The 20,941-nt window shown below is 43.5% G+C and overlaps 3 protein-coding genes across 3 annotated transcripts; all 3 read left to right on the forward strand.

Annotated features, from left to right (window-relative positions):
* Positions 1-612: 612 nt before the first annotated feature.
* Positions 613-2,541, forward strand: LOC306792691 (apelin receptor B-like). Its single transcript, XM_079289959.1, has one exon. The coding sequence runs from the start codon at positions 686-688 to the stop codon at positions 1,751-1,753; it is 1,068 nt and encodes a 355-aa protein (XP_079146085.1). The 5' UTR covers positions 613-685; the 3' UTR covers positions 1,754-2,541.
* Positions 2,542-7,230: 4,689 nt separating this feature from the next.
* On the forward strand, positions 7,231-9,993 carry nfkbil1 (nuclear factor of kappa light polypeptide gene enhancer in B-cells inhibitor-like 1). Its single transcript, XM_079289923.1, has 4 exons — positions 7,231-7,581; positions 7,670-7,782; positions 8,614-8,725; positions 8,809-9,993. The coding sequence occupies exons 1-4, from the start codon at positions 7,308-7,310 to the stop codon at positions 9,399-9,401; spliced, it is 1,092 nt and encodes a 363-aa protein (XP_079146049.1). The 5' UTR covers positions 7,231-7,307; the 3' UTR covers positions 9,402-9,993.
* A 1,315-nt stretch (positions 9,994-11,308) lies between these two features.
* On the forward strand, positions 11,309-20,026 carry atp6v0a2a (ATPase H+ transporting V0 subunit a2a). Its single transcript, XM_079289876.1, has 20 exons — positions 11,309-11,425; positions 11,937-12,015; positions 12,193-12,293; positions 13,391-13,528; positions 13,674-13,771; positions 13,877-14,003; positions 14,903-14,985; positions 15,083-15,176; positions 15,248-15,460; positions 16,035-16,185; positions 16,281-16,420; positions 16,524-16,681; positions 16,795-16,885; positions 16,961-17,079; positions 17,393-17,603; positions 17,697-17,816; positions 17,903-18,025; positions 18,413-18,530; positions 18,635-18,806; positions 19,148-20,026. The coding sequence occupies exons 1-20, from the start codon at positions 11,315-11,317 to the stop codon at positions 19,248-19,250; spliced, it is 2,550 nt and encodes an 849-aa protein (XP_079146002.1). The 5' UTR covers positions 11,309-11,314; the 3' UTR covers positions 19,251-20,026.
* Positions 20,027-20,941: the final 915 nt, after the last annotated feature.

Below are 20,941 nucleotides of genomic sequence, written 5' to 3' on the forward strand. Positions count from 1 at the left end.
ACGAACATGTACAGGCATGAGAAAAACAGACATTGAAATGTAAATAGTGCAGCTCATTCGGATTTCAGCAGAGTGCTCCGGTGCCAGAAGGACTCTCGATTGATATTGAAATTGATTACTTCTTGAAAGTCATGCCCAGACTTGACTCATGGGCTACTGTCCAAACATGTCGAATGAAATATCATTCCCTGAAGTACCATTGTTGCAGTTATATCTGTGGCAATTTGGAAAAGATTTATACTTTGGACAGAGTTTTATTTCACCCCTGAATTCATGTCGCCCATAAATTTATATTTACAGCTTTATGCATAAAATGTGAGGGAAAATCTACTAGTATTACCGGCAAAAGAATACTAGCATTTTCAACTTATATTACATGCATTAAAGGGACTCCCCTGTGCATTATGTTGTATACAAACAAAAATGAATGGAGAGAGAGGTGGGCGTGTACGCAGTGAGAGAGTGTGTTCTTCAGAGCAGAGAGGAGGAGGGCAGTGGGAGGGGGGGAGGGGGGGGAGGAGGAGGGGCGTGCTGGGAGGGTACAAGTCTGGGTGGGGGGTATATAAGGGTGGGCAGATTTCACATGTTGCAATAGACATCAGAGTGCTGATAACGATTGCGGATCTATCTGCACCGAACAGATTGTTCCTTTGCTTAAAAAACAGGACAATAACAAAAAACAAAGATGGAGCCAACTGAAGCTTATGACTACTACGACTACGAGGATGCCGAAAACTCCACCATGTGTGACTATTCTGAGTGGACGCCGTCATACTCCGTCATCCCCGTGCTGTACATGCTTATTTTCATCCTCGGCCTCTCCGGAAACGGGGTGGTGATCTTCACCGTGTGGAGGGCACAGGGTAAGCGGCGTGCAGCTGACGTCTACATCGGCAACCTGGCCCTGGCTGACCTCACCTTTGTGGTCACTCTGCCTCTGTGGGCCGTTTACACCGCCATGGGCTACCACTGGCCCTTTGGGGTGGCCCTGTGTAAGATCAGCAGCTACGTGGTCCTGCTCAACATGTACGCCAGTGTCTTCTGTCTCACCTGCATGAGCTTCGACCGCTACCTGGCCATCGTCCACTCCTTGTCCAGCACCCAGCTGCGCACCCGTGGCCACATGCAAGCCTGCCTGACGGCCATCTGGCTGCTGTCTGGTGTCCTGGCTGCCCCGACTCTGGTCTTTCGCACCACTATATATGATCCAACCAGCAACCGCACGTCCTGCGCCATGGACTTCAGCCTGGTGATGACACGGAAAGATCAAGAGAGCCTGTGGATCGTTGGTCTCGGCATGTCCTCCTCGGTTCTGGGCTTTCTCCTGCCTTTCTTGGCGATGATGGTGTGCTACGGCTTCATCGGCTGCACCGTGACCCGCCACTTCAACACTCTGCGCAAAGAGGACCAACGTAAGCGGAGGCTGCTGAAGATCATCACCACGCTGGTGGTGGTGTTCGCCGCCTGCTGGATGCCCTTCCACATTGTGAAGAGCGCTGATGCCCTCTCCTATCTGGAGTTGTTTCCCGCCACTTGCAGTTTCCTGCGCTTCCTGCTGCTGGCTCACCCCTACGCCACCTGCCTGGCCTACGTCAACAGCTGCCTCAACCCCTTTCTGTACGCCTTCTTCGACCTGCGCTTCAGATCCCAGTGTCTGTGCCTGCTCAACCTCAAGAAGTCCTTGCACGCGAGTCCCGCCAGCTCCCTGTCCTCTCAGAAGACAGAGACTCATTCTCTGGCCACCAAGGTGTGACGACAGCTGAGGGCCCAGATGCATGCTGGGGAAGAGGTGAACAATGCAGAATAAAGCAGGTAAATCAGCGCTGGGTGCTTTGCTCACGGATCAGGTCCTCGTGTCCGTTTCGGAGTGTCACCTTTGCTCCTCTCTGACTCTGTGGACTACTGTGGCCATTTGCCTGAAGACGACAGTCAGGCTTGTGGTTTTGGGCTCTGACCACACTCAAACTCCAGCCTCACTTTCAGGAGCAGGGGGAGCGAAACTGAACTATTTACTACAAGGGACCAAGCATAAGCCAGACTTTTTGAAAAAGTGGAATGTATTATAAATGGAACACATGCTTGTGTGGTTCTCCTGTGGACTTTTATGCAAAAATACTGAGCTTTTGTTATCCGCAATCCTGTCGTCAAGTCACTCATTTGCCCCGGCTGTTCTTGTTTTCATTTGTCAGCACTCGAGGTGTGTTATCAACCAGACTACCCCACTCTCCGACTCAAACTGTAGTATCTGCATCACAGCCAGCAGTGTTACGCATGTGTGTGTTTACGTGTAGAAAGGGTGTGTCAGTCGGTAAGAGGTGTTTGAGTCTGATAAGAGTGTTGTAAGGAGGGACGGGGAGAGGGGGGGGGGGGATCCCAGACAGACAGACAGATGGCAGCTGACAAATGTTTTCAGGCTGTTAGAGCGCCCAATTAAAAGGTGACTGCTCTGACAGTCTGCGGTCGTGTGACTGTGTGTGTGTGTGTGTGTGTGTGTGTGTGTATGTGAAGGAATGACTTTGTTTACTCAGCGTCAGAATGGCAATGAATTTGTTCCTGACAAATAAGCATTTTGTGAATGCACGTCATTTTGAATTGATTGTTTATGATTTGTAATTAAAAAAAAGTGCTTTGAAAAAACACAAACATTCCGTCTCCCTCTGTCCCTTGTGATAGCTTGTTACGTCTCGCTGGAATGTATTTCCTCCTATCCAGTGAATGTGCTTCTTCCTGTTGAGGGCAGGCAGTCTCCCTCCTATTGTGTTTCGCAGGGCCAAAATCAAAGCATGTGTCTGGAGGAAATGCAAGTTTGACTTCTGTTCCTCTCCTCCGGCATGTTTGTTTCTTCTCCTTACAATTCGATCACAGATGAGAATAAAAGTTGAAAACAAAAGTTCCTAAATTGGATCAACCACCAGACATTTGGCTTTCTTCCAGAGAAGTTTAAGTCTCGAGGGTTCATTACCACAAAATGAGGGTTCTTTTTTCCCGTTTCAACATCCCAGTATACCCCTGAATGTGTCCCTGTCTTGTTAGTTCATCATAATTAAGCATAGCAAACACACGCCACAACAGCTTGCTGAGCTTTACATTAGAACTCAACAATGTTGACTGTAAAGAGCTTTTTACAGGATGTAATCAGCAACAGCAGGGAGACAGAAGGATTGAACTAATCCTTGGTTACTCATTTGTGGTGGGACTCCACTATCTGCCCCTGTGTATTACCTTTGACAGAGACGCTTAGTTGTAATCACCTACAATTACAGTTCGCTACAGTGTGCCGTTAAGTCAGGGTTTGGTAAAGGTTCAGTAAATGTGACAAAAGCCGATGGACAAAAGTAATCTGCGTCCTAAATTTCTCAGGTGAAATCTGAAAGCTTCCTTGTCATTGTAGGAAAAAAGAAATCCAGCAGCTGCAGCGACATTCACTCCGGCTCCTTCATCGCTGTCTCAGCTCTATAACCTCATCTGAGCCAAGACACAAAGAGACTTTACACAATCTGTATTTCATATATCTTGATTTAGTCGACAGAAGATGAGGAATTTCCTGGAAATTTGTTGCATGCAACAATGGTAACTTAATTAGTGGCACAATCCATGCGCTGGAGAGTCTGTGCAACATGTTTTATTGGTGAAACAGCACACGGTACAATTTTAAATTCCATGCAGCAGCAGTTTTTTACAGGATGACTTGTCACATAATCCTCCACCTGTCGGTATCAAAGTCAAAGCCTGGCATGAAAGATAATCTGGATAGATTATTGACATGGGTTTTCAAATTTTATGAAGCTAATGTGGATCATGTTACCAGTATTTCATGGCATGAACTCAACCAAAGCGAGACAACAAAGTGCAAGAGAAAAGGGGCTTTAAGCCCTTTGATTCTCTCTCGGCTGGGTGTTTGTCTGAGATGACATTCAGAAATGATTACGCAAATGCTTTCATTCCTCTGTAATAACAGAGTGTGAAAAATGAGTGTGTCCTCGCTGGAAGTAGGCTTGCCACGGGGAATCCCGTGGGTATAAACAGTCTTCATTCTCCTTTTCTAAGAAATGAAAAACAACTAGAACAGCTTTCTTGACAAATTTCTTGTTAAATTATCATTGAGCCTTTACAGCCAAGAACGATATAAAGACGAGGCATTGTTCTCTGTATTGATAATGTGACTGAAAGAATGTTGTGTTGGTATTTTCTGCAAGGAGGCCACAGTAGTTCTGTCTGTGCAAAGACGAGCGCCACTGCTGTCTGAAGACACCGCTGAGAAGAGAAGTCAAAGCTTCATTAAATGTCAAACGTTAACAAACTCAAACCACCAATTATATCCATAATAGTGTCTTGTAGACACAACTGTCTTATTAAATGCTTCTTACAACACAAATCTCTATATTTGTATATTTACATCACACTAAACTATACTTGGTTCTCATTATTTGCTGTCTCCAGTGGAAATGAAGAAACCAGTTGAAGCGTCAGTCCACACTTGTCAAAACAAAACCACATCAGAATTTGATTTATTGTCAAATAGGTTTTCAAGGAATTTGCCAAGAATGACAACAAACATAGTCATAGAAAATAAAAATACAAAGCAAGTACTGCACAAGTGAAGAGTCATAATATAATATAAATGTACAATAAATAAGTATTTTCAAAAGGATATGTACAAGTTTTTCAAGTGATAAGAGGTGTACTGTGTTTGAAAGAAAGAAGGTGGAATGTGCACAATATTTGCTAAAGAATCTATAAAAGTTCACAGAATAAATAATATGTGCGTAAATGAAATGCATTGAGTCAGATACAACTGGGGGGTAAGTTATTAAATATGTTTGCTGGGTTTGTTTTGTTCGTTTTTTTATTTCCTAAACTGACCCTTTAAGTCTCGACGGTGAAACAATCCTCTCTCTCTGAGGACGTGATCTACAAACACAGCGCAATGCAGACACCAGACTGCACAGTGTCTGTTTTGCAGGTAATGCATATCAACTGAAACTAAAGGCAAAGGTGAGAAGGCCGAGTTTCTATAGGGGTGCTCACTCGTTCGTTTTCATATCAATGGGTGACAATCGCCTTTGTGTTGTTTCAAATCAGACTTGCAGCCAGACCTCCTGTATCTCAGCAGCATATGTTCAGCTGTCATAAATCACAACCAAATAAACCAGGTCATGCAGAAAATAGACAGAGGAAGTGTGCACCCCTTTCTCCACCTTCCTCCTTCCACAATGGTGGCTGAGCAGCACAGCCAGCGGACCGGACCTGAAGCCTGGTCTGCCCACAGTGTGGTAGGATGAGATGCTGACCCCTGGAGCGTCTTGGAGGACCCTCAGCTTCCTGCCGCCCGGTCCCTGCAGCGCTCCTCCCTGCACCGTCCCAGGAGGACGACAGACCTCACGGACAGGATAGGAGTCAGCAGGCCAGGCAGGAAAAGAGAGGTAGGGGTTCCTGACCGGGGATATCCTGTCTTTCAGAAGCATGTCTCTGCTTTTAAGGGCCCTCTGTGAGATAGATAGAGATGCATGCTCCGTCTGGGGTCTCGGAGGACAAGGGTGCTTGCTTCAGACTCTGTGTGACAAATGGGAGCTATAGAAAAAATAAAAAGGACAATACAGCTTAAAGCACAGCATAGTGGCACACATGTGACTCAAACACCTGAAGTGAGAAATCAGAAGTCTCTTTCTCCCTCACTCTCTGCTCTCGCTCCGTCTCTCCTGAGATGTCCGGCATTTCAAAGGCGTTCACACAAGACGGCCATCGTTAGTGGAGACACGTCGTTTCCGACGGCAGAAAAGAGCGGAAGTGCCCACGCTTTGGGGTGACTCCGGATCTCGGGTTATGTGGGTCTCAGAGAAGATCATCCTCTTCACAGGGCACAAAGTGTCCCTTCATTCCCTCCTCTATCCTCTCCATTGTGCATCCTTCCCTCCCTCGGGCCTAAATGGATGCCCTGTCATCTGCAGCAGGACCGAGCCAGTTCAGAGGCTCAGCTGCACTGATCACAGGTAAAGATAGCTGCACATGTCAGCAAGAAATTACACAAGGACAACGCCAGTCTTCATTGATTTGGGAAGTAACTGCAGTGCAGCTGACAAAGTCAGACTGTGGCTTTAATCGTGCAACACATTAGACTGCAGTGATTTTTCTAGACTTGTGTCAGCGGTGCAAACATAATGCAAACTGTCCTCTGTTATCGCAGCCACACCTTGAAGGTCTCAGTAGAACAATCCACACGACATACATGATTTAATCACGTTGATGCGTTTGCATTGTGGATTGTGGCTCAAAAGACTTTGTATTAACCAAATAAAACGTTTAACCTCAATTTCCCATCCAAAGATGTTCTAATCTAAGACACATTAAAAAAACAAAGAAAAAAAACTGAGTAGAAATGAATTCCTTCTACTTCCCACAAATTCAAGTAGATCTTTTAAGTTGAGAATATTTGCGAAGTATTCAAACTCATTACAGCTGGACAAGGTGATGTAGCACCAAAGGTTAAGTCCTTAGACTAAAGTTATAGACACCTATTGAAATAGAAGTAAGTGTAGGACTCAAGCTCTAGTCTACAGAGTGACAATTTCTGTCAGATTTCAGACAGCTGAAACAGTTTAACACTTACAGCCACACACTGAGTCATAACACATCCTGTAGCAGTTCATAATGAAATGTTAGAATTTTACAAAGAATTGTACAAGATTGTATTACTGTAAGTTATATGATGTTAAGGGAAAAAAAGGGTAATTTGAAATACTTCTAAACCACTGATGTATGAACCCACATACAGAAGCACACAGAGGACCTCTCTGCATGACATTTTCCTGACAGGTGGCATGTTGAAAGGAGGCTGAGGCACAGGAACCCAAAAACACCAGGCAGGGCTTATGACTGCCGAGTCATTAGCCATGTAGAAGATAGCGACAGAGCCCTGAAAGTATGAAGAACATCACTGTTGTTCCAGTTTTCTGTCAGCCACATTTCATAGGATGAATAGCGGGTCTTTGTCTTTGAAATACACGTTGTATTTCGGGGCATCCTCTCTAGCTGGTGTGTGCTGGTGAGTTAATAAAAGTGGTAACATAGGTTCACTTTATAAATTGATGACTGATTTATAAAGATAGTCAAATACTGACACCTAGTGGCAACACCGGAAACATTCTGTCCCCGGAACTTTGGGATCCGAGCTGCTGCTACCTTCGGAGTTATTAAGGAGCAGGACCGGGTTAGCCGTTGGCCCTTCAGAAGCTAACCGAAGCTAACTCAACCCACCACAGGTCAAATTAACCTGCTTTGTTTCACAGTCTGGTCCGTGTTTAGTCCGCATGTTGTCTCGCAAACAGAAGCGGGTGTGGAAATACGTGGAGGAGGGCGACTTGCTGAAGCTGAAGTCGTACCTGCGGAAGCACCGGGACCTGGACGTGAACTTCTCCCAGGGCAAGAGGGAGAGGAGCCCGCTGCACCTGGCCTGCTGCCTGGGAGACGACGCTGTTCTTCGGCTGCTGCTCAAACACGGAGCCGATGTTCTCCGGAAGGACCGTAAAGGAGACACGGCGCTACACAACGCGGTCAACAGGGCTCTTAAACACGGCAAATCAGGTAAGGAGAGACACGTAAAAGGAGCTGTTGTTGAATTATAAACGTTGGCCGCCATTTGTCATATCTTTGCTGTTTGTTTTCCCCACAGCGTATGAAGACCTGGTTGAGCCGCTCAAAAACAGCTGTCCAGGGGCTCTGAATAACCCAAACAGCGCTGGAGTCACACCTCAAGATCTACTGAACTGGAGGAAACAGAAAAAGGTGAGTTAGACCTTTAGTTCACAGTGTTATGGTCAGAAACTATATTTAGTAGCTATTATTAAGACATGTCTGCAACTAATGACAGTTGTCATTGTAGATCAATCTGCTTGTGATCATTTTGAGTAATAATTATGTCCTAAACCAAACATCAAAGCAACTTTTCATGTTATTTAACAGTGAAAGAGCTGCAACAGTTAGTTTATTAATCAGTTACTGGGTCATCAGAAACATGATCAGCATCTAATATATTGATTTGTCGTTTATTTGTTTTACAAAATAAGAATCCACACTTTTTGTTTATTATGTTTAAATAAAGTTTTTTCTCTGTGTTATCACGTGACATTTAAACAAGTTATCATGGTTTTAACTTGGTATTTTGGTGCAAAACGTTCACAATAAACAGAGTAAATGAAAAATAAAACAAATACTACAAAGGTCAAGAATCATAAATATGAAATAGAAATTAACAGCAATAAATATATCTCTGTTTTACGATGAAAAGAGCTGTGAAAGTGATCGACTTCTCTTCCAGGGAGCCATTGTTTTCCATTCATTTCAGTTTGGTATGATGATCAACTCTCAGTGAGGGTTCAGAGGTATCCTTGTTGAAAGACAGATTAGTCATTAAATCTCTCAAGCAAGTTTCAGTTCTCTGTACATTGATTTTCATATCACGCACAAATGAATCACAACCATCGTCTGCCTGGAAGGTTGGAGCACCATCTTTGTGTAATTTGGGTGATTCCTTTGCATCAGATGTCAGCTGAGTAACATTTGATCTGTTTGTTAGTGTTGGATCATATTCACACATAATTCCCTTAAATTCCTCAGACTGCTGAAAACATGAGCCGCCCATCTGAAAGAGACCCTGAGAAGGAGTGGATGGAAAAGCTGTTTGGTGAATGCGAGGATGAATTCTGTGACACCTTTGGTGTCTATGATGGTACATTTAAACTCATTATTAAACGCAGAATTCTATTTTGACTTTCCCTACATAAATAACACGGCTGTACTTCTTTCACACAGCTGACGATTTTCTTCCCGTTGATGATGACGAACAAGACTTCGGGGACTGGGCTGACCGCATTAGAAAAGAATATTTCGATAAAAAGCACGCCGAAGCTCAGAGGCTGGTAGCGTCGTCCTCCGGGTGGAAAAAGAAGGAGAAGAGTAAACAAGAGCGAGAGCAGGAGGCGCAGAGCCAGAAGGAGCTGCACGAGAGGCTGCAGAGGGAACATGAAGAGTATCTGGCACGAGCGGCATGCAAAGAGGAAGAGGCCCGGCAGGGTAGGAAGCGCATGTACGACGAAAGGTGCGCTGCAACTTTTAGTGGTGGCTCCTCGTCCGGCGTCGCGAAGCTAAGCTACAGCGATATCCCCTGGCCCGCTCCCCGAGGAACAGTACAGGAGATGCTGGATGTGATGCTGCACGGCGTGGACAGGAAGGACGTGCCGGTGTTTCGTAAAATGCTCCGGAAGCAGCAAACGCTGTGGCATCCGGATAAATTTGCTCAGCGATGCGAAGCTCGATTGGAGGAGAAGGACAAGCTACGCATCCTGGACACAGTTACAGCGCTGTCGCAGGAGCTCAACAGGCTGGCCCATAGCCTGAGGACTTAAAGTCAAGCTAATAGTATCGTATAGTACTATGTGCTTTTCTGGACAACTCTATAATTAAACTGAATTCGTACCATGAATGCAAAAAAATCCAGCACACTGTTTGACAACATTTTGGTCCTCTATACTTTGTTCAGGTGAAATTCATCCAGACACACAGCACCAGGATGTAAATGTAAACGTAGCCCAGGGATTCATGCAAATTGAGGAAAACACATCAGGTGCTTTGAGGTTGTACAAACACACCTGGAAGCTGCCTAGGGAGCAGCTGAGGGTTAAGGGCCTTGCTCAAGGGTACACAAGAATGGTAATAATGCCTGGATCTGTCATTCTAGTTGTCTTTATCCTGAAGTAGATCACTGCTGTGCTCCTAATTTGTGGGGAAAAATGAATGTCAGTAGATACAAAAACGTCTGCCGTTATTGTGAATATTTGCTTTTTTCCCTGTAATATGGGAGTGTACCTGCAGGATTGAAACAGTAGAGATTGTACCCACAGAGGACCAATCAACAGATTGAACACCGAGCAGTGACATGCTTCAGATAAAAGCCTGATTTAATGAAAATAAAATTAACTTTATCCAGCTTTTTCAAAACCCTGAGTTGTGTTGAGTCATACCAGCAGTAAAACAGCCCGTAGTTAATTAAAGATGCTCCTACGTGTGGTCAGTAGGTCTATTAAGGCGTGCAGTACTAACTTATCACGAGGGAAGATTTTCTCTTATAAAGCAAAACTGAACCCATCATTCTGAAACACCTTAAATAAAGGATTTCACACGAAGAGCAGACGGTCGGTCCGCTTTCAGCGATGGAACAGAATTAGAAGATGCGCAGGTTGCCAGGTTTGTGAGCAGACCACCTTTTTAAGAAAATAAACTTGTCATTTACAAGCACAGTATCAAACGATACAAAGGAATTAACTGAAAGTTTTTTCTAGGGCTAATTCACAAAAAAGAGCAAAATGTGAATGAATAACACATTTACGACATCATATAGAAGCAAAATTAGAGGCTAGAATACTGTATAAAATAATGTGCCTCTATCTTCAAAAATATTTGATCATTGTGGAATACAAAATCATTTATTACATCTGTTCACATAGTTTTGAACACAGTGTCCTTGTCTTACTGGTGTGCTTTATTGCGTTTAGCACATTTTGTCTTGAGGCTACCTCAAACAACTGCTGTTTGCACAGCAGGGCGTGAGAGCTGCCGGTCAAACAACATTTTTCTACAGACATCGTACGAACTGTATTTCTCCTCTTTAACTGTCAGATCAAACCTCTTTCACGCGAGTCATTTCGTAATTCACGAATCAACGATTATTGCGGAGGATGCGACAATATCTGGCAACCCGGAGACGCAATCTGTCAATTGCCGGCGCGACGTAGCGAGAATAAAGGCCGTAGCCTATTTCTGACTGTCTTTTATAACGTGATGCTACCTTCAGCCCCACTTGTCTGCATGGAGGGTTGAAGGATTTATCGTATCGTTCGCCTGTTGCTCGTTACTTTGCGGCCCCGCGTTGCGTCGTCTCCGCGTGTGTGTTTTCTTTGCGCCGTAATGTCAGGTGTTCAAGGTAAAGAGTCCACAGGGTGACTCGATGTACAATGTGCATTATGGACGTTTCTGTCTTTGTTTTCATCTTGTTTATTTTGTAGAAAGCAGACGGGCTTTGCGCGGAGACAAAGCGGAGCGACACCCGGACCCAGAATGAGGAAAATGTCCCTTCATTATTAATAGACAATAACTAATCCTCGAGGCGACGTTGATTGGTTAACGGGGTTAAAGCCACGCACCGACTCGTCGCATTGTGTGATGTCCTATATTCGCTCGTAGTCGACGGCTCGTCGTCCAGCAGTCAGAAGGCTGCACACCGGTGAACAGGCGGCGGAGGAGATCTGTCTGGCAGACAAATATGGTGTTTCGGAGTGAGGAGATGTGCTTGGCGCAATTGTTTCTGCAGTCCGGCTCTGAATATGACTGCATCAGTGAGCTCGGGGAGCTGGGGCTGGTCGAGTTTCGAGATGTAAGTAGAAATGATGCACAAACACTCTTTTATTCAAATGTATTTTAATGTAGCCTATCTATTCCCCCCCTGGTTTAAAAGTACGTGTGCTTATGTATTCTTTTAGAAAGCCTATCTGTATTGTTTTAATGGAGAATAAATGAATTTTACATGTGCTTTTCTCTCTGGGTGCATGCATGCTTGAGGGATGGGGGTGAATGTTGGAACGGCCTCCTATAAATAGACCCAAATGTTCCTCGACTTTATCCATCCAGCTGAATGTCTGCATTATGACTGACTTTTCATGTTCAATTTGTACACTGGTTTTAAAGTCAAATTGCTCCACATTGCACTTGACTCGGGGAGAGTATTATTACAGTATTTTAAAGTATGATGAACAAGAATTAACAATACTAGAGCCGGACTAAAACTCTGTAAAGATGCCATGTTGAACCTTGTTATTGCACATGCACGGACTGATGCAGCATAGCTCGCAGCTCACCTGACCTGTGATGCTTCCTCTGGTTTCCAGCTCAACCCAAGTGTCAGCTCATTCCAGCGGCGCTTCGTCAGCGAAATCAAGAGATGTGATGAGATGGAGAGGATTCTGGGTAAGAGAGCACCTGGGGTGGTTCATGTGGGTGTAGCCTTGACTGAGCACACATCGTCAGGGGAAGTAAGCAACTCATGGCTGGTTGGGGTTTTTTGTAACAACCTGACGGCTTGTCTGACACTCCAGTTATAATTACCGTGAAATAAACTGTCAGCATTTTTAATTTGTTTGACAGGCTACCTGCTGAGGGAGATTCAAAAGACCAGTATAGCCGTTCCAGAGGAGGATGACGACAGCCCGCTTGCTCCTCTCCCCAGACAAGCCCTTGAGATCATGGTGAGTGTCACTTCAACCACATTTTACTGTAAAAGTACCCTCTTTGTACACTTTTCATGGTGTTTAATGGAGTGCATTTATATGCATAGAAATATATATACAATATATGTGGAACATAGAGAAACCTGGCTATCCTATCTCTGTATATATCCTAATAATAATCAGGTTTTTAGCGACAGCAGTGCATGCGTTGCGTCGCTTCCTCCAGATCTGTTAACCTCCAGTTTCCTTTAACTCTATGGTTGGAAAAGTAATTTATTCTTCCACACTGTGTGGCGGTAGCATATATACTGTATCCTCTTGCTTCCGCTCTGATTCTTGCTGCACCAATCCATCAAGTGAAAATATTCTAGATTGTTCTCCAAGTTAAAGCCTGACTCATTTGCTGTCTTTAGAAAGGTTGGGACTTGTAGTAGATGATACCTCTTGCCTGGATTTAGCGTCTCCATGTAGTCATCAGTAATGGAAGATGAGACGGTAAAATTGATCCTCTGCATTCCTGACATCAGACTTTCACATTCGCGTAGCCCATCATGACATCATGTATCGTCATATGTGTTGTTGTTCTGACCCGCTGCTACATGACCTGAGTTGAGCACTCACCTGCACACATGGTGGAAAATTATAAGAAACCTGGACGAGTTGTTCAACCGCAACAATATCCTGGTTTCAGTGCTCCTTTTAACATAATGAAGTTTATTAAAACTGAGACAAGAATTCATCCAGGTGTCTGAAACTAGGATATGATGTTTAAATGCACATCAAATATTAATACATTATGTTCTTATTTCGTTCATTATTTATCAATTCTATAATTTTTGTATCTGGTCTTCTAAAATTATGTTTTTCTTAAACATGATATATTTAACTTTTTTTGAGTCTGGCTAATGTAACAATGCAAGTTTTGTTCAGTTAATAGTTCGACTCCCCATCAATCAATCGTTATCTACAGTGATAACATATATATTTATTTATTTTGACTGTCTTCCGATGCCGGTCGTCTTCATGTTGCTTCTCGTCTGCCTGAGTTAACTGACGAAGTCAACTTGCTGCTGAGCGCAGGCTTAAGCTGGTGTTCAATGTGTGGTGACGTGCAGGAGCAGCTTCAGAGGCTGGAGATGGAGCTCAGCGAGGTGACCCGAAACAAAGAGAAGCTGCAGAGGAACCTCCTGGAGCTCACCGAGTACACACACATGCTGAAGATCACACGGACCTTCATCCACAGCCGCTCCAGAGTAAGTGTGTCTCCAACCGTCTCTCACGTCCCAGCGTTTGTTCCAGTCCCACTCTGTTTGCATCTCAAGGCAATAGGCTTTGTCTTAATAATCCTTATGAGCAGTTAATGTAAGCTGAATGAAACATGTTCCCTTTCATAATTAGCATGAGGCTCTTGGTCCCCAGTATGAAGAGTTCCCCACGATGGAGACGGACACGGTGACGGGGTGCACCGGTATGCAAAGACTCGGCGCCAAGCTGGGGTGAGCTGCAATACGTGTCATTTACATCCACACGACAGGACGTCATAATGTGTTCCACCTTTAAGAAATGAACTTTGAGCCTAACCCGATTCTCTCTGGCTGTAGGTTTGTTTCTGGTCTCATCCAGCGGGTGAAGGTGGAGGCCTTTGAGCGCATGTTGTGGAGAGTGTGTAAGGGTTACACCATCCTCAGCTACGCAGAGGTGGACGAGAACCTCGCCGATCTCGACACTGTGAGTAAAATTGCGTACTTCAGGATTGAGGTCAAGAGAGATATTGTAACATTTGTTGTCATCAATCAACAATTGCTGTTTATTATTTGTTATTTAACCCTTGAAACCCTGTTTCCTCTATCAGCTTCTTACTCTGAGCAACGGGGTCTTACATGAACACACCTATTTGCAAAAAAAAACTCTTTTGGTTATTTCACACGAGAGATTTCTCCATTTTTATTCTCACTTTTCTCACTGGTTTGTTTTTGGCAAGACTCGGTTGGACAAAGGTGAAGTCGTGTATTTACTTGCACCAATCAGTTGAGAAAAATTAGAATCAAAATGTGATGATCAGTGTGGGGAAGCTGGCTTTTTGTACAAATGTTGCTGATGTAAATCTGGTCAAACCACATTCATATATTTGGGTTATGTTTGAAGAGCCGGTGAAGCTCCGACACTTACAAATCTCCTCAATCTTATGAACAAAGAGCAATGGGGAACATATAGATATAAATAGATATTATTTCCCAACTGTCGCTAATTAAAATGACAGATACCACGTTGGCAGATGAATGCAGCGATAGCGAATTAAAGTTGAGGCTGAAATGTTCCCTGCTCTTCGCAGCTGATGTCTGAATTCAGCCAAGTTAGCGAGTTACTGTAAAAGAAACATCACGTTATATAGTATAGTAAATATTTAAAGTTGCAAATAAATAGTTTCTTAAGGGCTTTAACCTAAAAGTCCATGACCCGGACTTAGCTGGCATGTCAATAAATGACGCTGCGCTAATGATAACGCAAGTGAGACATCCTACTTGTGTACCAGCAAAGAGAAAAGGTATTGTAGGGATTCATGTAAAAGTCATTTTTCTTCTTGGCTTTTTGTGAAGCGATAACTTGCCTGATCTGTGTTGTTTCAGGGTGAGATCAGCAAAAACATTGTGTTTCTAATCTCTTTCTGGGGAGACCAGATCGGACAGAAAGTACAAAAAATCTGTGACTGGTAAGAACACCATCATCACATGACGCCGCATGACTCACGAGCTTAAATTCCCGCCGTATTCTCTATCAGCGCACATGTCCGTCCCTGTTGTCTTCAGTTACCACTGCCATCTTTACCCGCACCCTGACAACGATGAGGAGCGGGCAGATGTGTTGGACAGCTTGAGGACTCGCATCCAAGACCTGAACCACGTAAGACCGATAAAGACGGCCGTTTAACTCGCTCTCACTGAGTTTGTATAGTAATCGCTGTGTTCCTCCAGGTGCTGCACCGCACTGAGGACTACCTGAGGCAGGTTCTGCAGAAGGCCTCGGAGTCGGCCTTCACCTGGGTTGTGCAGGTGAAAAAGATGAAGGCAATCTACCACATCCTGAACCTCTGCAGCTTCGACGTCACCAACAAGTGTCTGATTACTGAGGTGTGGTGTCCCGTCAGTGACCTGGCAAACCTGCGGGGAGCGCTAGAAGAGGGCTCGGTGAGGAAAATCAGGACGCCAAAATACTGTTTGCGATTAATATTTGACATTATTTGATTAGTATTGCGTAGCTTTAACAGTTAATTAGATTCAGGGCTCGTTATAAGAATCAGTGTTGGCCTCTAAATGGATTTGACACTGTTATCAGCTGTTAAGCACTCAAATTGTATCACCAAGAGGCAATTTTAATTATTTTCCATTAATACTGGCATTAGGCTTTTTGGATGACACCCTCTCCTAACCCACTCCATCTGTCGTGTTTTTTTAATTTTGTTTCGTTGTTGGCTGTGTCATTTGTTGTTGTTGTAGTTGAGCAGTTATTGTCACTTGCTATCCAGTATGTGTTGGCAACTCCTACTGCTGCAGGCTGCATATCCGATTTTTACCCAGAATGTACGAGAGAAAAGCTTCCTGGTCAAAGAATCACTAAAACCTGTGAATATTTGACAAGAGACAGGAGTGAGCAAAGGGAGCTCCTAACATCATCAATGTGTCGTTTTCTGTGAATATATAACGCTGGTTACTCATTTCAGAATCGTCCTTTATACATTTTTTGTCTTTATCTTTCGAACAGAGGAAAGGCGACGCCACCGTGCCGTCCTTTGTGAACCGCATCCCGAGCACTGACACTCCGCCCACCTTGTTAAGAACCAACAAGTTCACATCTGGCTTTCAGAGCATTGTGGAGGCGTATGGGGTGGGGGACTATCGCGAGGTAAGCCCAGGTAAGAACTCCCACTGTGTCATGCAAAGAATAAACTTTGAGTTTGCTTTGGAGAAGGTCAGAGTGCATTAAAGCTCTTGTCTCTTTAATTGGCAGCTCCCTACACCATCATCACATTCCCCTTCCTGTTTGCTGTGATGTTTGGCGACCTCGGCCACGGGATGATAATGAGTCTCTTCGCCTTGTGGATGGTGCTGACGGAGAAAAAGCAGAAGAAGAAACGGTCCGATAATGAGGTGGGAATGAGCCGTTCCCTTTGGTTGTTCCTCTCATCCATAATGCAGAGTCTTATGATTGTAAATTAGTTTTGGCTGATAGTTGCGTCTCTGTTGATCTCAGATATGGACGACGTTCTTCAGCGGCCGCTACATCATCCTGATGATGGGGCTTTTCTCCATCTACACCGGGCTGATTTACAATGACTGTTTCTCCATGTCGCTCAATATATTTGGCTCTGGCTGGAGCGTCAAGGCCATGTTTACAAATCAGCAGTGGACGTGAGTTGGCAGTAAAATACTCTCACAAACATTTTTTATATTTATTTTGTCTGTACATATGTGTTTTAATACATTGATCTATTTAATACATATCTTTTTTTTTTACGTGGCAGGGATAAAACCCTCCAAACAAATGCTTTGCTCACGTTAGACCCCAACATCAGCGGTGTTTTCAGTGGGCCGTACCCATTCGGCATCGATCCTGTGAGTAAATGCACTCGGACATTACTGTCAGAATGTAACTGACTCATTTTCACTGAGATGCCTTTTTAATGTCAGATATGGCACATGGCGGTGAACCGGCTGTCCTTCCTCAACTCCTACAAGATGAAGATGTCAGTTATTATCGGGGTAATCCACATGAGCTTTGGAGTGGTGCTGAGTGTCTTCAATCACTTGTGAGTGGCTCGAGATAGAAGATCCTGGCAGCAACCTTGCATCACTTTTATTAATGTACATCCATCGGTGTCCATCAGCATGTGAACGTGTGTATATGTATGTATTTATATAAATATATATATATATATATATATATATATTAGTGCTGGGCAACGATTGCAATTTTTAATCGCATGATTTTTTTGCGATTAACCATTTATGTATTATTGTTGAAAAACAATGTATTGTTTTGATCGGCATTCAGGGGTTCAATCATTAAAGCCACTCTCTCATCACTTTCTTTATTCCCATACTTTGTTCTCTTCCCTTCAGGCACTTCCGGCAGAAGTGTTACGTCTATCTGCTGTTTCTTCCTGAGCTGCTCTTCCTCCTCTGTCTCTTTGGCTACCTGGTCTTCATGATTCTCTACAAGTGGTTGGCATTCGGTGTACGAGACTCCAGCGCGGCTCCCAGCATCCTGATCCACTTCATTAACATGTTTGTCATGCAGGGGAAGGATATCACTCCTCTCTACCCAGGACAGGTGTGTGTTTGACGACGTTTATCTGAAACACGATCAGCTCCGGATGCATTTTCATCCTCGTCAACACATTTTCTCATTTTCTTGATTCCCCAGACTGGGCTGCAAGTTTTCTTAATCGTGATAGCTATGCTGTCGGTACCTGTGATGCTGTTAGGAAAACCTCTTTACTTGTACTGGCTGTACCGTGGAGGCAAAGGCCTGCGCAGACGCAGAGTACGTGAGATCAGACATATTTTAAACATATTTTATATGTTTTTCGGTCATTTGTCAATAAGATCAACGTTGTTGTCTCACCTCAGGGTTATGAGAGAGTGAGGCGTGTAAGTGAGGATGACAACTCCACAGCACCGGCCTATGATGATGATGATGATGAAGAGGAGGGACTTGATGAAATGCCAAGCAGAGAAGCTCTTCCCAAAGAGGTCAGAGACCCACCAGCACCTAAATGACCTGACATTAAACACTGTCTGTCTGTGATTCATGTCGACATTTTGCCATTTGTCTGATATTTTCGTTTGAATGGTATTCAGGACTTGTGTTTGTGAGATGCGCTGTATTTGCACATTCGAAGATATTAATATTTACTGCTTTGCGAGGCTGCATTTACTGAGTAGTGGTTTTGGTCATTGTGTTGTTGCCGTGTGTGCTGATTTTTTTGTCATGTCGCTGGTTTTGCAGAAAAGAATTTCGGAGCTAATTTATCATGATGTGAACACCTGCATTGTCTTTTTGTAAATTTCAGAATGCTGTTTTAAATCGGTATGAATAAAGTGTAATATCTAATGTATATTTTGTGACCTGTTTTGCAGTTTGACTTTGCGGATGTGCTGCTGTACCAGGCCATTCACACCATCGAGTACTGCCTGGGCTGCATCTCCAACACTGCGTCATACCTGCGTCTCTGGGCTCTCAGCCTGGCTCACGCCCGTAAGTGCGGGCACGACGACTGCTTTGCATTTCTTCACCTTTTTAGATATTCATTCATTTTTGTGTGTGTCTTTGTGCATCCTTGTGTCCGTATTGCTTTTCAGAGCTGTCAGAGGTGTTATGGGGCATGGTGATGCGCCTGGGTCTGAGGATCACCACCAGAGTGGGGGTGGTGTTCTTAGTCCCCGTGTTCGGCCTCTTCGCCGTGCTCACCGTGTCCATCCTGCTCGTCATGGAAGGCCTATCGGCGTTCCTCCACGCTCTCCGACTTCACTGGTGAGTCTCATCAGCCGATCTGAATGATCGTATCGTTCTTTCGTTCGGGAGTATGATCTTAATACTGGGATACGAGACTTTGCATTGGATTGTACAGATTGTAACCAGCCGATTATTTTCTTGATTAATTGATAAATGTCTTTCCTACTCTGCTTAAGACTGTTCTAGTCTATAAAGTGACATTATTAAGACTGAGACATTGAGTTACAAATGTGGTAATATTTGATTTTAGTTTTTTCAGTGTGACCTAGCTCTGCTTTATTCAATTTCCTGTTTGCATTCACCTTCCTTATCCTTTATTAAAGAGCCTCTAATCGCTCACTTGAACACTTGATTTTCAGGGTGGAGTTTCAGAACAAATTCTACCACGGGACCGGTGTCAAGTTTGTGCCCTTCCACTTCTCCCTCCTGCCCTCCGTTTTTGAACAAGATGGCTTGCTTTAAAAAAAAAAAAAAGAAAAGAAAAAGTGACTCTGAGGTGTTGCTGCATATGAGTGGAAGCAGACTTTAGAATTGGGAAGGTGTGCTGGAAGCTGGAACAATTCACACTGTGAAGACAACAAACCTTGAAGACGATGGACTGAAACTCCCTCTCGTAGCAACGTTTTTCAACATGACAATTTTTAAAATGTTAGCGGCTGTGCTGACTGCCTTACTACTGTACCCAGCAAGCCTCTGAATAAACAGAGCTTTGGAAATTCCTCTTCTGTTATTACTTTAATTTTGTTGGCGGGATATCACTCAAAACTACTTGCCACACCAGTTGGGTGAATATTGTATTTGCATTGTGCTGTGTAAACTGGTTTTGTATTCATTACACCATGGTATTTAAAATGAACAGTTATACAGTGCAATGTAAAGGTCCAACATTATCCAAGACCATATCAAGCATCCTGATGTAGTGCCATAGAGATATATTTCTGAAGATGATATGGGGGATGCGTTTGGGTCTTTAAAAATCTTCTTCCGCACGGCGAGAGAAAAATAAAAACTTTCAACCCTTTTTTGTGAGGCATATAGTCACAAAGCACTTTGCAGAATGATTGTACAATGACAAGTTTTCACTCATGACTGTGATGATGCCAAATGAAAATAATCTTCAACTGTTAGCTGTTTGCTTATTTGATTATTACTGCATTTATTTAAGCATAACCTCCCCTGTAATTGATAGAAAATGTCAAATACTCCAGAAGAAGTCAAGAAGCCCTGGGCCTGTCTTTGATGATTCTGCTTTGTTGCATTTGTTAATGATAATTAATAATGGTATTTATTTAAATTATTGTCTGTATAAGAGTCCAATATTTTACCATTTTGATGTGTTGAATAAAGGTTTCAAGAAATGCAAGTAAAGCATTTATGTTCTTGTGTTTTAACTCATAATAATCATATAATAATCATCTTCACTTACAGGCTGTTCTGCCAGAATGGGAAATCTCAATTTTCCAGAGTTCTGGAAAAAAACCTTAAAATATATAACTCGTCCATAAAACGAGTGTAAAAGTAGCTGTTTTTTTTTAAATGTGAAATGTAAGCCATCTTTGGAGGTGCCCTCTGGTTGCTTTAACCTCACAGTGCAACTGAGTGCCAGGGAAGCAGCATACTGTATAATGAAAGCATTTGATTCTGATTTGAATCTAAAACTTTACTTTAGTTGTGAATGTCCGTGTTGAATCTTAGACTATGATTATAATCTCTGAATCACGATGAATTAAGTCTTTTGAACTGTTTCAATTGGAAAATTCGACCTCTTAGTTGCTTTTTTTCTAAATTAAAAAATAAAATGCAAATCTTTTTTTGTCACGGCCTATTGTTGACATGAGCATCAAACCCTTTTTCTGAGGCAGTATTCATCCTCCAACTCTCTCCTGTCCTGCAAGGATGTAGGAAACGGCAATGTCATGTGCACACACACACACACACACACACACACACAGACTTGCACCCATATGCTACAATCCTGTAATAAGGACGTCATCATGATCTCTCTCTCTCTCTCTCTCTCTCTCTCTCTCTCTCTCTCTCTCACACACACATCTACACTATTACACGCAGTCAAATTGCAGGCTCAGCCGTGATATAATTGCATGTACTAATGTGTCTGTCATCTGATTTTAGCTGACGCCTGGTAGATATTC

The sequence above is a fragment of the Melanostigma gelatinosum genome (assembly GCF_949748355.1).
Source record: "Melanostigma gelatinosum genome assembly, chromosome: 18".
Taxonomy (NCBI): Eukaryota; Metazoa; Chordata; class Actinopteri; order Perciformes; family Zoarcidae; genus Melanostigma; species Melanostigma gelatinosum.

Bases quoted from the DNA above. Each gene is read 5' to 3' on its own strand.
- LOC306792691 (XM_079289959.1), top strand. From the start codon at position 686: ATGGAGCCAACTGAAGCTTATGACTACTACGACTACGAGGATGCCGAA.
- nfkbil1 (XM_079289923.1), top strand. From the start codon at position 7,308: ATGTTGTCTCGCAAACAGAAGCGGGTGTGGAAATACGTGGAGGAGGGC. The intron at 7,783-8,613 runs GTGAGTTAGACC...TAAATTCCTCAG, and splicing joins ACTGGAGGAAACAGAAAAAG to ACTGCTGAAAACATGAGCCG. The intron at 8,726-8,808 runs GTACATTTAAAC...TCTTTCACACAG, and splicing joins CACCTTTGGTGTCTATGATG to CTGACGATTTTCTTCCCGTT.
- atp6v0a2a (XM_079289876.1), top strand. From the start codon at position 11,315: ATGGTGTTTCGGAGTGAGGAGATGTGCTTGGCGCAATTGTTTCTGCAG. The intron at 17,080-17,392 runs GTGAGTGGCTCG...TCTTCCCTTCAG, and splicing joins CTGAGTGTCTTCAATCACTT to GCACTTCCGGCAGAAGTGTT. The intron at 17,817-17,902 runs GTACGTGAGATC...GTCTCACCTCAG, and splicing joins AAGGCCTGCGCAGACGCAGA to GGTTATGAGAGAGTGAGGCG.